The 16191-nt window shown below is 35.5% G+C and overlaps 1 protein-coding gene across 1 annotated transcript; it reads left to right on the top strand.

Moving 5' to 3' along the window:
- Positions 1-13411: 13411 nt before the first annotated feature.
- On the top strand, positions 13412-16191 carry EMB3131 (Pentatricopeptide repeat (PPR-like) superfamily protein). Its single transcript, XM_086653509.1, has one exon. It carries the CDS (start codon positions 13738-13740, stop codon positions 15928-15930), a length of 2193 nt encoding a protein of 730 aa, XP_086509635.1. The 5' UTR covers positions 13412-13737; the 3' UTR covers positions 15931-16191.

Here is a 16191-nt window from a genome sequence, read left to right on the forward strand (position 1 = left end):
AAGATGTACAAGAGAGACCCAAAACAAATTAAAGTTTACTTATAATTTTAAGTCTTGTGTCCCTCATCAAACCCACTTCTCTAAACAATGTGAATCATCTTCTTTCATATATCACTGACAATTAGTAATTGAAGAGAATCTTAACAAGTAGTAATCGAAGGAGGGGGGAAAAAAATATTTTCTCTCTCCTCTCTCTTCCTAAATTTTTTTTTTCTCTCTCTAGAATAGATCTAGAGAGAGAGGAATCACGAACTAACCTTGGTCTGTTCGTGAAGAACACGAACGGACCAGATCTGTTCGTGAAGAACACGAACAAACCAAAATATGTTCGTGATTCCTCTCTCTCTAGATCTGTTCTAGAGAGAGAGACGAAAAAAAAATTAAAGAGAGAGAGGAGAGAGAAAATAATATATATTTTTTTTTTGTTTGAAGGTCGCCGGGCGGAAAATTGGCCTGCCAACGACCTTCGCCGGTGAAGATGATGAGGTGGCGATAAGATGAGGTGGCCGAAAATAACCCGTAAAGGATTCTATGCATTGGCAGACAAGAAGTAAGTACATTACTTTTTTAAGTTTTACAAGTGAATTGCAACTCAATGTCAACTCTATTTTTCTGCAAACATTGAGTTGCAAAGTGTCTGCAGGCAGTTGCAACTATATAACTGCAAACAACTAGTTGCAACACTGTATGTGCAAACAGTTGATTGCATCTCTTTTCCTGCAAACAGTTGTTTGCAACTCATTGGATGCAAACATGTGGTTGCAAAATCGTGTTGCAAGTGGTTGCAAAATAAGTGATTCTGTTGAATATTTTTTTGTAGTTCAATTGCTTGGGATAAAAACAAAGAGTTCATGATCTGTAGAGACCAAATCGAGAGTTTGATTATGAACGAATTTGTTGATAGTCAAATTATTGATTGGTATCTATAATACAAAGTGGGAATAGTCAAGGATATTTCAAACAACTATATTTTGTATTTAGTTTTGGATTATTTATCTAGTTAGATGAACATTAATTTACATGTAGACTTTAATGAAATTTGATGCTTCGCAACGGTACATATCAAAACTACTTACTAAGAAACTCAAAGAAGCTTTTAAGAAGAAACGTTACTGGTTCCTATTCCGATTAAACACAAGTGGTGATGACAATAGTCAAGAAGGTTGCCATTTGCATCTTGTTGTTTTTTATAGAATTGATGAAACATGGTTTCATTATGATTCCTTGAAGAAAACTCCAAAAATAAGTATAAGAAATGAGAAGGAAGCCAAGAAATTCACAGTCAGATCGGTGAACATAATTAATTCAGCTGGACTAACTAAACAACCACTGAAATCAAGTCCAAAGCTAACCAAAGTTAACTGCCCAAAACAAAACAACTCGTGAGTATAAAATTCATTTTGATTTCATTGTTTTGGCATATAAATGATGAGTACTAATTAGTTAATAATATAATGTAGGATTGATTGTGCACAGTATGTGCTTCTGTATGCTGATGTAATAAAAAATGGAGACAGTCCTTTGTTTAAGGCAAACTGGCGGGAAGAAATGTCAGAGAAGGCTTCAAGGAAGAGAGCTGAAATTGCAGCTGCAATTTTGAATAATTCGACAAACAAACCTTGGGTTGAAGGAACAGTTAGTGATGATGAAAATGTTGATTGATGTTTTAACTTGATGTATGTGAACAATAGAACAAGTATACAGAAATATGCGACCAAGTGTTTGCATATTTGACAATTGAAAACTATATTGATGTTTGCATAATTGAAAACTAGTATTTTTACTAAAAAATGTTTATAGGTTTTAAGTCCAAAACAATATTTGACAATTTAATTTCAAGATAATCGGGGATACGCCCGCGAACCCCCATAAAAAGTATTCAACTACTTACTTTTTCAAATGGTCAACCCCAATCAATGTACTTTTTATAAAATTTGTTAGAGCAAAACACTGAAATTTATTTTTCTAAAAAAAATGGGGGCTACGCCCCCGAACCCCCGTAAAAAATATTTAACTTAAATTTAAAAAGCGAGGGAAACGAAACACCCATTAAAATTTATGAAAACAAAACATAATGATTATGCAAACAACTCAAAATTTTTTGTACACATATCTCTTCATACATGTTTGCAGTAGTTGGAAACAACCTCGTTAACATATTTGCAACATATAGATGCAAACACGTTTGCAGAGGTGGAATGTGCAAACACGTTTGCATGACATTTGCAAACACGGTGCAAACAGGTGTTTGCATACCACACTGTGCAAACATTTTGTTTGCATACCACACTTTTCCAATCAGGTGCCTGCATACAAACCTAAAAAAGTGTATCTGCAACAGTTTCAAGGAAATTATCTATGCATACATTTAACTAAAAAAAACTCCATATTCAAATGTCAAATAATCCTTTAGATAGAGTAACAATAAAGAAATGAATGTCAATTAATCTTAATTCAATATTGTTGTACATGTTCTTTTGTTGTGATAAGATAACTTGCCACAATGTCCACATTTTCTCTTCTTTTTAAACTTGGTTGCTCCAACACTCTCAATTCTCACACTCTTGGCCTACTAGGTAGTCTTTTATTTGACGGTAGATTGATTATCGTCTCATTTGCTGCAAACTCCTTGGGTTCATCACTGTTTGGAATGGGGATAATGGCGTGTTCATAAGTTTTCTTGAAGCTCTCGGCCGTAAAATATTGTTCAACAAATTTATCCATTGGTCGTCCATCATACTTGATAGCTATAATAGCATGCTCACATGGGATGTATTCAACTTGCCATTTCAAACACGAACAGTAACGAACTCAAATCAACTAACTGGCTTGATGTTGAAAAGATTTCATATACAAATTTCGATAATTTTACAACCTTCCATGTAGAACCGAATTTACGCCTTTGTCTTATGATTTAATCTATCTCCGGACATAACAAACTAGTCCATTTTTTAGCTAATTCAAGTCTTGTTTGCATCATTTCCATCATTCGTATACGAATAGTTTCTAACATTAGAACTATCGACATGCCCCTTTCCTCCCTAATCCATGAATTATAACTCTCGCATAAGGATGAACAAACCTCACCATACCTTTTACTGACAAAATAAGAGTTTGCCCATTTTTCATATGGGCAATTCTTACAGAAATCCGTCAAACGTCTACCACCTACTAACTCCATCTCTTTAAAATGAATGATAAATTCATCCTTAGTCAACGCACGAGCAGCCCGATACAACAAAGACTCAATGGAATCTACTCTTTGAGCACCATAACCAATTGCATTAACTAAGTTGTTCCTAATATGCCACACACAATAACTATGGTGTGCATCTGGAAAAACATCACTAACTCCTTTGATAATACTCGGGTGATGATCAGACAAGAAAGTATATGTACGACTTCTATCAACAACACGAGCCAAATTTTGCAAAACCCAATTCCAATTGGAATTTCAACACTATCAACAGTTAAAACAATAGTAAAAAATCCTGAAAAGAAAACCTAGTTAAATAAATAAATTGCAACTAAAAGACTGGTTAAACAAAACTATATAAGTTCATTAACTTAAGAAACCATACCAAACATGTTTGCATGACATATATTTGCAAATATGGTTGCAAAACACACAGATGCAAACAACTGTTTGTATAAGAGCATCTCCAATGCAAAACTCAAAAAAAAATCTCTATTCATCCTATGTGTCAAGTTCTATTTGAGATTCTCACTCCTAGGTGGCGTTAATAGAGATCCTCAATTTTTTTTGTCTCCAATGCAAAACTCTAAACTTATCTTATTTAGTTATGTGGCATAGTTATTTTTGTAAATAAATAATAAGTTATTTTAGAAAATATAGAAGACTCGATTTCTATTGGTTGAAAATCAAATATTGATGAGTTAGACAATTAAAGATATCTCAAGAGGACACTCTAGAAATAGAGTGTCCTCTTGAGATAACTCTATTCCACTCTCGACACGTCATCTTAGAGATCCAAATAGAGTGTTGCATTGGAGAGGATTTTTAAGAAAAACTCTAAAAATCCTAAGTGGCACTTGAAGTTTCGAAGATTGAGTGTTGCATTGGAGATGCTCTAACAAACATGCAAACAGGTGTTTGCATACCACACATTGTTCCAATCAGGTGCCTGCATACAGAAGCCTAAAAAGGTACCTACAACAGTTTCAAGCAAACTATCTTCACATACATTTAACCAAAAAAAACTTTATATTCAAATGTCAAATAATTCTTTATCAAGTAACAATAAACAAACAACTATTTATAACACAATACTATATAAATTCATTAAGTTAGAAATCATACCTTCGTTACCATTCTTTGCACAAGCTGTTAGCAAAGTGCCCTTATATTTGGATTTAAGATGCGTCCCATCAATCCAAATAACATGCCTGCAGTACTTAAAGCCATGATTACAAGCCTCGTATGCTATAAAAACCCTTTCAAACTGATAAGTGTCCATATCAAGTTGTAGCTGCACATAACTACCAGGATTCCACTTCATAATAGACTTCGTATATCAATCAAGTGTAGCATATCCAAATTCTTCATCACCAAATGCAGAATCAAGTGTTTTTTTCTTTGCATTGTAAGCAATATAGTACGGAATTTTAATACCATAATCTGATTGAAAAGTAGTAATAATATCATTGTTTTTCTTTTCCGGATCAACCTTTACTTCACTTTCTATCAAATTAGATACAACCCTAAGATGAACTACGAGCTTGTTTATATTAGTAAAACCTCCACCACAAGTGTGCTCAGGAACATATTTCTTCAAATAAAATAACGATGATATACCAAACCTTGAACAACCATGAACCTTCCACCCACAACCCTCAATCGGACATACTGCTACTACCCGATGAGCTTGGTTCCTCCTTCAATTTTCTGACCAACTTCGGTAAACACAGATCCCCAAGATTCAGACCGGGGAGGATGTTGGAACAACTTCGATGAAGAACCAACTTGAGTAAAACAAGATGAAGCACTAGATGACTCAACTAAATCCATGATGCAAATACAAAAGCAATGTTCTATCCAATTGTGCAAACACCATTTGCAGAACAAATCATTAGAAAATAAATGTGCTCATTCATCAGAACCAACAAACCATGTATGAAAATAATCAAAACACAAAACAAAGAACAATCTATAATAACATCAAATAAACAATTCAGATTTAGGTTTAAAGATTCATAAAAATCTGTTAACAATGTTGCAAATACAAAAGTAATGTTCTACCGAATTGTGAAAACACAATTTGCAGTTCTACCCTAATTGTGCAAACACAATTTGCAGAACGAGTTCATCAGAAATAAATAGTTACTCGATCATCAGAACCAACAAATCATGTATGAAAAAAGTCAAAACAATAAACATAAAGCAATCTATAATACATAAAATAAACAATTCATATATAGGGTTGAAGATTCATCAAGTAGATAGAGGAATATAAACAGCAAACAAATCAAAAGATAAATAATAATCTATTATATAAATAAAACTAGGTTAAAGATGAAGAAAACTAACTTACAGTAAAGAAAATGAAGAAGATGAACTTAGGAAACGAATGTGAATAGTTGATGAACAAATTACGGAACAAATCAGTGAAGTAGAAAACTTCGGCAAGATGGAAAAACCCTAATTCTTTGTATAAAAAGAAAACTTAGAGAAGATGAAGACCTAGAACTACATATGAATCAGTGAAGGAAGAAAGAAAACCTCAAATCATCGTCTTCTCAATCGAAAATCTCTGCCCTAATTTTCTCCCGTCAAGTTGCAGTCGTAAGGGAGAGAGAGAGAGAGAGAGAGCAAAATAGAATAAGGGTATTATTGGAATAATGAAAAAATTCTTTTAAAATTTTGACCTGGAAAATAATTAACGAAATTATTTTAAACCTAACCTCTAGTTAGCCTTAATATTTTGATAGGAAATGAGTAATAGTAAAAGATTAGGGCTCTTTTAGCTATATTGAAATTATTTGGGTTATTTCCCAAATAGCCCCAAATTTTGTGACCAATTTCCCGCGTAGCCCCCTACTTTGTCAAAAATACCCAGATGACCCCTTTTTCAGATTCCGTTATAACACCGTTAACTAGTCATTACCTGTCTCTTATCCAACTAATCGCCTCTCTCTGCCACCTCATCTTCTCGCCACCTCAACTTTTCCGCCTGGCGACCTTCAAACATAAAAAAAATTCTCTATAAAAAAAAATATTTTTTTTTGTCTTCTTTGCTCTCTCTCTCAACTGATCTAGAGAAAGGTCTGTTCGCAGACCTTGAAGGTCTCGAAGACCTTCAAATAACATAAAATAAAATCATAAAACCGGATCAAAACAATTCTTAAGTAACACAAAATACAACCTTTAAATTCTTTAAGAAATAAGTATTCATCAGTTTACAACAAACAGAAAAAAAACACAAACAACCAATACAGATCTATTGATGATCAGAAACAAAAAGAAAATTGAGATCTACATTCTTTTCAGACATCCTTCTACTTGTCTGGAAACCCTAGATCTGTCTGTACTTTCTCCGGCATTTCAACAACCAATCCAACCCAATCCAATCAAGTGGTGGTGATGGTGGTGTAACGAAAGACGGGTTGAAGCATGAGATGGAGAAGCTTGAAACAAACACATGAGAAGGAAAGAAATACAAATGAATAAATGACCTGAAGTGCCATAACAGATTTAGGGAGAGAGATACTAGTTTTAGAGAGAGAGAGATGTGGAGAAAAGTTCTAGTTCTATCTCTCCATGAAAGAAATTCTGGTTTAACTCCAAAAAAAAAAGTCAACAATTGGTAGCCCAAGTGGTTCCAAGGAGTTGACATAAACTCCAGAAAGCCTTGGAGGTCCCAGGTTCGAATCCCTGACAAGGTGGAATATTATTTGAATTAGGATTGGGATTAGGGAGATTTGCTGTTTGGACTCCCTTTCGCATAATTGACTTGCTATTTGGACTCCCTTTTTCCAGAGTTGCACTTTAAACTCCCTTTTTCAAAAAAATAGTTAAATATAACAGTTCAAAAATACTTTGTAGATGAAAATACTATATTACCCTAAGCAGATACGAAATTACAATTTTACCCTCTCCCTAACTTAACCCAACTTCTTTTTTAACCCACAAGTTAACTAAACCTAAACATCTGACCCTGGGAGAAAGAACTCGTATCCATCTACTGCCACAACCCAGAAATCGACTGGGAGAAAGAAACGAACCTTCGTCTTCTCCATCGGTGATCAGCAGCATCAAGGTCGAAAATGGCGTCAGGTTCAGCATCAGCCTCATGGAAGCAACTCCTTCTCAACGCTATTGACTCCAATGCTCACTTCAAACATTTTACCTACTTTCAATTTGTCTCATCGATCTTAATTTGATTCAATTAATTTCAACTACCCATCCTTCATTTCTCTTTTGTTTTACATATTTAAGTGTCATATTTGGGGTTTATGGTTTTCAAGCAACAATTGGATTTAATGGCAGACTTGTTAATAGTATCATTGTTTTCAGATCTCTCTCTACTTCCTCTCTCTAAAAGGGTTTTTCAAATAACCCATCATATAGTTGAATCTTGATAGAAATATGCTCAAACTTTAGAGGTTTTGAAGAGGGTTCTAACATAATACAGATTAACACATGTTGTGATTTGCTGATGTATTAATAAAGCTCCGATTGTCTTCTTTTTAAAAAATTGTTTTCAAGTTGAAGAAATAAAGAGGTATCCATTTGAAGATGTAATATGCCTGTTCAGTTTCAGTGAATTCTCAATATGTTATCACTATCAGAAGCTTCTTCAGTCAAAGCTTTTATATATGGCCATTTTGGGTTTGTTTGATTAAGTTTGAATACTTTAGCATCTAAAATTTAATGAGCTTGTAGATATGTTGTTACTTCACTGACTCTTGGGAGCAATTCAGAATAAATGGAACATTTGATTTGATTTACAATCTTTAGTCATCCTCTTCAATGGGTGAATTGGGTGATTAGGGCTGTGATGGCGAAAATGGAGAAGAAGAGCGGGAACCCACTGTGGAAGGTGGAAGAAAAAGTAAAGTCTTCCATTTTAACCAGGCTAAGAGTCGGGTTTTGACGGGTCCCTTTTATATGGACTGAATCTTTGGACCCCAATCTCCGCCACATCAGTTTGTCAGTTAATTCCGTTTTAGCCCCCGATTTGTGACCAACTGGCCGTTTTGGCCCCTAATTGTGTCCGGCAGTTCGTTTTGGCCCCAAAAAATTCCTAAATGACCCCAAAATTTTTCAACCTCCCAATTCTACCCCCATGGCATTTCTGTAATTATTTTCTTTTTCTTTTTCTTTGTCCACCTCATCTAACAATTGACACATCACTCTGTCCACCTCACCCTTCTTCTCCGGCGAAAGGTTGCCGGCCGGAATAAAAAATTCCGGCCGGCCACCTTTACCAAAATATAATTTTTTTTTTCATTTCTCTCTCTTCTTCATGTACTTCTTTCTCTCTCTTCTTCTTCTCTCTCTTCTTCTTTCTTTACCTTTCTCTCTCTCTATAACTCCGGCGAAGGGGCGGAGCCCCTTCGCCGGAGAACCAGACCTTGAAGGTCTGGTTGGAAACCAGATTCGGTCTGGTTGGAAACCAGATTCGGTCTGGTTGGAAACCAGATTCGGTCTGGTTGGAAACCAGATTCGGTCTGGTTGGAAACCAGATTCGGTCTGGTTTTTTTGAAACCAGACCGAGATCTGGTTTTTTTGAAACCAGACCGAGATCTGGTTTCTACAACCAGATCCCGGTCTGGTTTCAACTAACCAGAACGAAATCTGGTTAATTGAAATTGATTTTTTCTCTTCTTCTACAACTTCTGGTTTTTTCTCTTCTTCTTGAACTTCTGGCTTTTTCTCTTCTTCTTCAGCTAGTTTTTCTTCTTCAACTTCTGGTTTTGGTTCTTCTGATTTTGGTGGTGGAGGTGGAGCAGTGAATTCATGATTGTTAAGAGCTTGTTGAACAAGTTGTTTAAATTCATCTAGGGCTTTTTTCTCAGGATCTTCAAGATCAGCAACTATATTACTTTCTTCTTTGAATGAAACTGATTGAGCAATTTCTGCTCCTTCAACTTCTTCTTCCTCCTTTGGTTTCTCTGTCTCAACTTCTACAGCAGCAGCAGCAGCAACAACAGTAACCACTTCTTCAATGGTTTTCGTCGGTTCCACCACCACTGATGGAGGAGGAGTAACAGCAACAACTGCTTCAGTAACCACCGCTGCTACCACCTCAGTTGCTGGTGGCGCCTCTGCCGGTGTTGATGGTTTAGTTTCCTCAGCCATAGATGAACTCGATCGTGAGTATTATGTATTGATCTGACGGTGCAGAACAAATGATCAAAGTAGAGAGAGAAAGTGGAGAGAGAGAGAGAGAGAAAGGGATTTGGGTTTGGCAAAGAAATGAGAAGAGAGAAGTGCTTTTAAGAAACAGAGGAAGGGGGAGGTTCAACGGTAGGGGAAGAAGAGTGGTGTCATGAGATACTCAATCGTCCCGAGAAGAAAGAGAAATGAAAAAAAAAATATTTTGGTAAAGGTGGCCGGCCGAAATTTTTTATTCCGGCCGGCAACCTTTCGCCGGAGAAGAAGGGTGAGGTGGACAGAGTGATGTGTCAATTGTTAGATGAGGTAGACAAAGAAAAAGAAAAAAAATAATTACAAAAATGCCATGGGGGTAGAATTGGGAGGTTGAAAAAATTTGGGGCCATTTAGGAATTTTTTGGGGCCAAAACGAACTGTCGGACACAGTTAGGGGCCAAAACGGCCAGTTGGTCACAAATCGGGGGCTAAAACGGAATTAACCCTTAAATAAACTAGGGGTCCTAAGTGCAATATTAATTATACAAGGATAATATGGGAATTGGTTAAAGTATAACTTTAGAGACGGAATATTCTTTTTTGATTCCGTCAAAAGGGAGTCCAAAGTGCAACTCTGGAAAAAGGGAGTCCAAACTAGTGATGTTATAAAGGTCGAGCTGGGCCAGCCCGGCCCGGGTCGGGCCTAACCAGCCCGGGTTGAAAATTGCCGGGCCCCAACCCGGGTTGGTAATACAAGGGCCCAGCCCGGGACTGTTAACTGGCCCGGGTTTGACTGGTCCGGGCCAGGCCGGCCCGCGGGCTTCAAAAAACGGGCCAGGTAAATTTTTTTTTTTTTTTTTTTAGGAACACAACTTTTTTTATTTGAAAACACTTTTTCTTTTCATAAAGCCTATAAGTTGTGTATTACTTTTTTTTCCTTAGTTTTTTTTATCTATATTAGTTTGTCTTTTAGTGGTTTCAAATTAATTGGTGTCACTTTTAGTGGTCACTCTTTTGTCTTTTAGTGTAATTCTTTTAGTTTCTTTATTCTTTTGCAAGACAACTAAATTAATTGGAAAAATAAATGAAAGACATTCAAATGGTAGAAATAAAGTTATTTTTTATTTAATTAAAATAAAATGAAATAAAAAAATTACAAAACAAAAGGTAGATAATTGGATCACTATAGATTAAGCACATCCCAACTAGGTTGGCACCCACTTAACCTATCAATCATTTCCAATTATCTTTACATTAGAAAAATAAAATTAAAACACAACATGATAAATAAGTAACTAATCTTCAATAATTACTTCATCTTCCACTTGTAGATCTTCAAATTCTTTTTGAAGTTCCTCTATGTAAGTAGTTTGTCTAGTTGCAAAATCATCCCAATCTTTCACGCATATAATTGCTTCAAAAATATCCCAATTTAACCAGTTCCTTCTATCGGTCAAAACCCGTGAACATGAACTAAAAGCCGACTCCGATGCAACGGTTGATGCGGGAGGACAAAGTAAATCACGTGCCATAATTTGCATAAGTGGGTAGTAGATTCCATTTTGTCTCCACCATTGTAGAACATCGAAGTTATTATCATTTATGCTTGTGTCATTGTCTAAAACACCTTGTAAATACATTTTAAGTTCAAAACATTCACCACAACCTTGATCACCTTGATTATTTCTTTTATTTAGTACCAATCTTTGCCATGGATGATTTTCACTAGACGAAGCAATATTTTCACTACTTTGAATCCTTTGAGTACCATATATCCGTTCATATTGTTCATATAAATCTTTTAATAAACCATACACATATTCGTCAATTGAGAATTTTGGGCGTTTACCAAGGTTATCATAAATGTTAAATAATATAAGAGAGGTATTTTCTACCTTTAATCTAGGATCCATGCATGAAGCTAAAATGAATAAGTTAGGAATTTCTTGCCAATATTTTTTGAATTTTAGCTCCATTTTACTAATTACTTTATCATGAATTTGATAATGCTTACAATTAACAAAAGCTTCGGTCATATCATATAGCTCTCTTAATACTAGATTTGTGGGAGGATAATAAATACCGGATAATATAGTGGTAGATTTATAAAAAATCTTTAGAATATTTAAAAATAAATCACATTTTTTAAAATAAAAAATATTCAAACCAAATTGATTTTCAAATCCAACAAAGTCCATAATTACATTTTCATAACCACTATACGATTTTAACATTAGATATGTTGCATTCCAACGAGTGGGTTCATCCGCCATAAATTTTTTGGGTTTTAGACCCCTAGCTTTACACATTTCCGAGTAATTTTGCCATCTACTATTTGAACTATCAATGAAAGTAAGAGCATCGGAAACTTTTTCAATAAAATTAAGATTCTCATCTTTTGAAATTGTTTTAATACCATCTTTAACAACTAAATTAATGATATGACATACGCATCTAACATGAGTTATTTTTTTACCGTAAAATTCATTAAAATGTAGAGTTTGAAGTAAAGACATGGCACTTGTATTAGCGGACGCATTATCAAAAGTAATACTAATACATTTTTTCATAACATCATATTCTCTAAGTATGCTAGATATGTGTTGATATATTTGATTACCATCATGAGGATAACTACATAACCGAAGACCAATAATACATTTACATAAAATCCATGTCTCGGAGTTAATATAATGTGCGGTTACAACTAGAAAACCGAGTTTGTTGCAACCACTCCATATATCCGAAGTAAAAGAAATACCTCCTTTCACATTTTGTAGTACGTTCATCACAAAAAAATTTTGATTTTTAAAAAGTTCAATGATGTCATTCCTAATGGTATGTCTACTAGTTTTACGATATAAGGGTTGAACGGAATTCTTAAGCCAACGTTTTAATTTTGGATCTTCGGCATATGTTAAAGGTTGTTCACCACTTGCAATATATAAAGCTAAATCTTCCCTCATTTTTGTACTATTATATGTAAATAATGGTTGACTACTATTTTCACTTCCAACTATGGTTGTTTGAGTTGGAGCACTCCCTTCATGCTTAGGTTTACAAGTTTCTAAATGTCGTTTTAAAGTAGACGATCCTTTCGAAGGGTCTCCGACATAATCTCTTTTGCAAAACATACAAACCGCCCTCATACTTTTAACCCCTTTGACCGTTCTTTCTTCTAGCGTAAAATAATTCCATACATCGGATTTCAATTTTCTTTTAGATTGTTGGGTTCCGGGGGTATTAGTCTCTACGGTTGGTTCTTCACCGGACATTTGGACATTATCATGTCCGGAGGGACTACCAAAATCATAGTTATCCATAACTAAAATAAAAATGAGAGGGTAGGAGAAAAGAAATTATATGTAAAAAAACTCAAATAGGTTGACAAGGAAGTAAATTACTTACTTGATACACTTAATTGAAGTCTTGAATAATTGATTACTAAAGTAATTAATTGAAGTCTTCAATAATTGATCACTTGACTCTTGAATAATAGTCCTCTTTAATTACTAAATCAATACTTGAAAATGTTGATATCTTGAATATTTGTAGTTCTAAAGAATGAGAGGTAAAATAATAAAGATGAAAATTTTTAGAGCTTGAAGAATATAGAGCTTGAAGATGAAGTTAAGAGAAGTAGAGAAGATGAGATAGTTTTGAATGGAAATTGAGTAAAGAAGAGGAGATATTTATAACAAAAGGGGGGAAGTAAAATGACACCTTTTACCCCCCCCCCCCCCCCCCCCAACAACTAGAAAACGGCTAGTTGGGGGGTAAAAATGGTAAAAACCCCAACTAGCCGTTTTTGTACTTGGTTTAAAAAAAAAAAAAAAAAATTGAAATCTGACCGTTGAGACGGGCCGGGCTGAAATCCGGGTTCTTTCCGGGTCGGGCCGGGTATGGCCCGCCGGTCCAAAACTATAGGCCCAGCCCGGGACCGTCAACAGATCCGTAACTAACCTGGCCCGGTATCCTAACTGGCCGGGCCGGAACGGGCCGGTCCCGGGCCCAACTCGGGCCGGCCCGGCCTTTCTAACAACACTAGTCCAAACAGCAAGTCAATTATACGAAAGGGGTCCAAACAGCAAATCTCCTTTGGGATTATTAGGGTGTAAATCCAAACAAAATACACATTAGGGTTTTAGTTCCAATTTGCCCATTATTGTGAAGTTTCCCTCCCTAGGTCTTTTCTTTGATGAATCTCTCCTTAAAAATCAGATCCGAATTTCTGAAGCTGAATGCTTCTGCCATTGATTCAACTACAAAACTCAAACTTTGTTTATATAACACAGTGATAATATATAGTCTCTGGATTTTCCTTATTCCGCCACGACTTGGAAAAATGAAAGACGAAATTAACCACCAAGAGAAGGAAGAAGAAGATTAGACGAAAATTATAAATGCCCAATCAGTCGTCTCAATCCACCTCCTCCTCCAAACTTTATTACTACTATGGCCACAGAAAACCTTCTCAGAATCGACCCATTGTTCAAGGTGGTCTCTTTTCCAATCGTAAAACCATAAACCCTAACCCTAATCAACCTTCATTCAAAACCCTAAATCCCAAACAACAATCTCAATTTGATTTACAAAAATGGGATCCAGATTCACACCAGAAATCATCATCATCACCAATAAAATCTTCATCAGAGAAATTCTTCTCCATTGGTCAAACTCTGTCACCACTTGCCAGATACATATGTGATTCATTTCGAAAGCACAACCATTGGGGAGCTTCGATAATCGAAGATCTCAATAAACTTCGACGAGTTTCGCCTTTTCTTGTTGCAGAAGTTCTAAAGGTTCAGACTGATCCAAGAATTTCTTCAAAATTCTTTCATTGGGCAGGTAAACAAAAGGGTTATCGTCACAATTTTGTTGCTTATAATGCATTTGCTTATTGCTTGAATAGGAACAATCAATTTAGGGCAGCTGATCAAGTTCTTGAACTTATGAGTATGCAAGGAATGCCACCTACTGAGAAACAATTTGAAATTTTGATTAGAATGCATTCAGATGCTGGTAGAGGTCTTAGACTTTATTTTGTTTATGAAAAAATGAAGAAATTTGGGGTTAAACCTAGGGTTTTTTTGTATAATAGAATAATGGATGGTTTAGTTAAAACTAATCATTTAGATTTAGCAATGTCTGTTTATGAAGATTTTAGAGAAGATGGTTTAGTGGAAGAGAGTGTTACTTTTATGATTCTAATCAAAGGGTTGTGTAAAATGGGTAGAATTGACGAGGCATTCGAGCTTTTGAATCGAATGAGGAAAAATTTATTTAAGCCTGATGTTTTCGCTTATACGGCGATGATTCGGGTGTTAGTTTCCGAAGGGAATTTAGATGGGTGTTTAAGAGTTTGGGAGGAAATGCAAAGGGATCGTGTTAATCCAGATGTCATGGCTTACGCAACTCTAGTTACTGGTTTGTGCAAGAGTGGTAGAGTTGACAAGGGTTATGAACTCTTTAAAGAGATGAGAGAGAAAGGATACTTAATAGATAGGGCAATATATGGTTCATTGATCAAAGCATTTGTCGACGATGGTAGAATTGGTTCAGCGTGTGATCTATTAACGGATCTTTTGGCATCTGGGTATCGATCTGATTTATCTATATACAATACTCTCATAGAAGGACTTTGTAATGCTAATTGGGTCGATAAGGGTTATAAACTTTTTGAAGTAACAGTTAAGGAGGGTCTCAACCCAAATTACGTGACTGTGAATCCAATATTAGTATCATATGCAGAGGCTAACAGAATGGATGACTTCCATAGATTGCTTATTCTGATGCAGAAACTAGGGTTACCTGTAAATGAAGATCTTCCCGAGTTCTTCTTGTTGTTTATTGATAAGGCAAAGAGCAAATTGAAAGCTATAGAAGTGTTTGACTACCTAAAGGTTAAAGGATATTGTAGTGTTTTGATTTACAACATTCTCATTGATACCCTAAAAAATCAAGGTGAGTTTAAAAGAGCGTTAGACTTGTACGAGGAAATGAAGGACCCAAATTCGGATTTTAAACCTGATTCACATACATACAATAACATAATTCCTTGTTTTGTGAATGTTGGCGAGATTGAGCAGGCATGCGCATGTTATAACAAGATCAAAGAGAGTTCATTAGTTCCTGCTGTTTCTGCTTATTATTCTCTTGTGAAAGGATTATGTAAGATCAGAGAGTTCGATGCAGTTTTTAAACTAGTCCGTGACTGCTTAGCAAACGTTACCGATGGACCCATGGAGTTCAAGTACTATCTGACAATAATTCATGCCTGTAAATCTGGTCTTGCCGAGAAGGTAATTGATGTACTAAATGAGATGATGCAACAAGGATTTCCACCTGACGATGTTATACATTCTGCAATTATCTCTGGTATGACGGATCATGGGACTATAGAGGAAGCTAGGAAAGTCTTCTCAAGTCTGAGAGATCGTAAACTTCTTAGTGAAGCAAATGTGATCGAGTATGATGAGTTACTTATCGATCATATGAAGAAGAAGACAGCAGGTTTAGTGCTCTCTAGCTTGAAGTTTTTCGGGTTGGAATCTAAATTGAAGTTAAGGGGTGGGACAATTTTACCAAGTTGACTAATATACGAGAGAAGGAACAAGAAGGCATCTTGACAACTCTCACCATTTTCAACCTTGATCGTATGTGTTGCCTCATCTTGACTTGATGAAGACTGTTGTTCTAATTTATTACTGTAAATTTCCGAAGTGAAAATTGTAAATTGCTTTTGGAAGTTGAAGATTTGTTCTAAACATTATAAAATCTTATTCGAATCAAATTTCTATCTGGCTTATGAAAACTGCATTGGGGGATTAAGTAAAATAAATTGATTTGGGCCA

Source organism: Eschscholzia californica, unplaced genomic scaffold, assembly GCF_041429995.1.
Source record: "Eschscholzia californica isolate CP2 unplaced genomic scaffold, dmEscCali1.0.p SCAF_1, whole genome shotgun sequence".
In the NCBI taxonomy this organism is placed as follows: domain Eukaryota; kingdom Viridiplantae; phylum Streptophyta; class Magnoliopsida; order Ranunculales; family Papaveraceae; genus Eschscholzia; species Eschscholzia californica.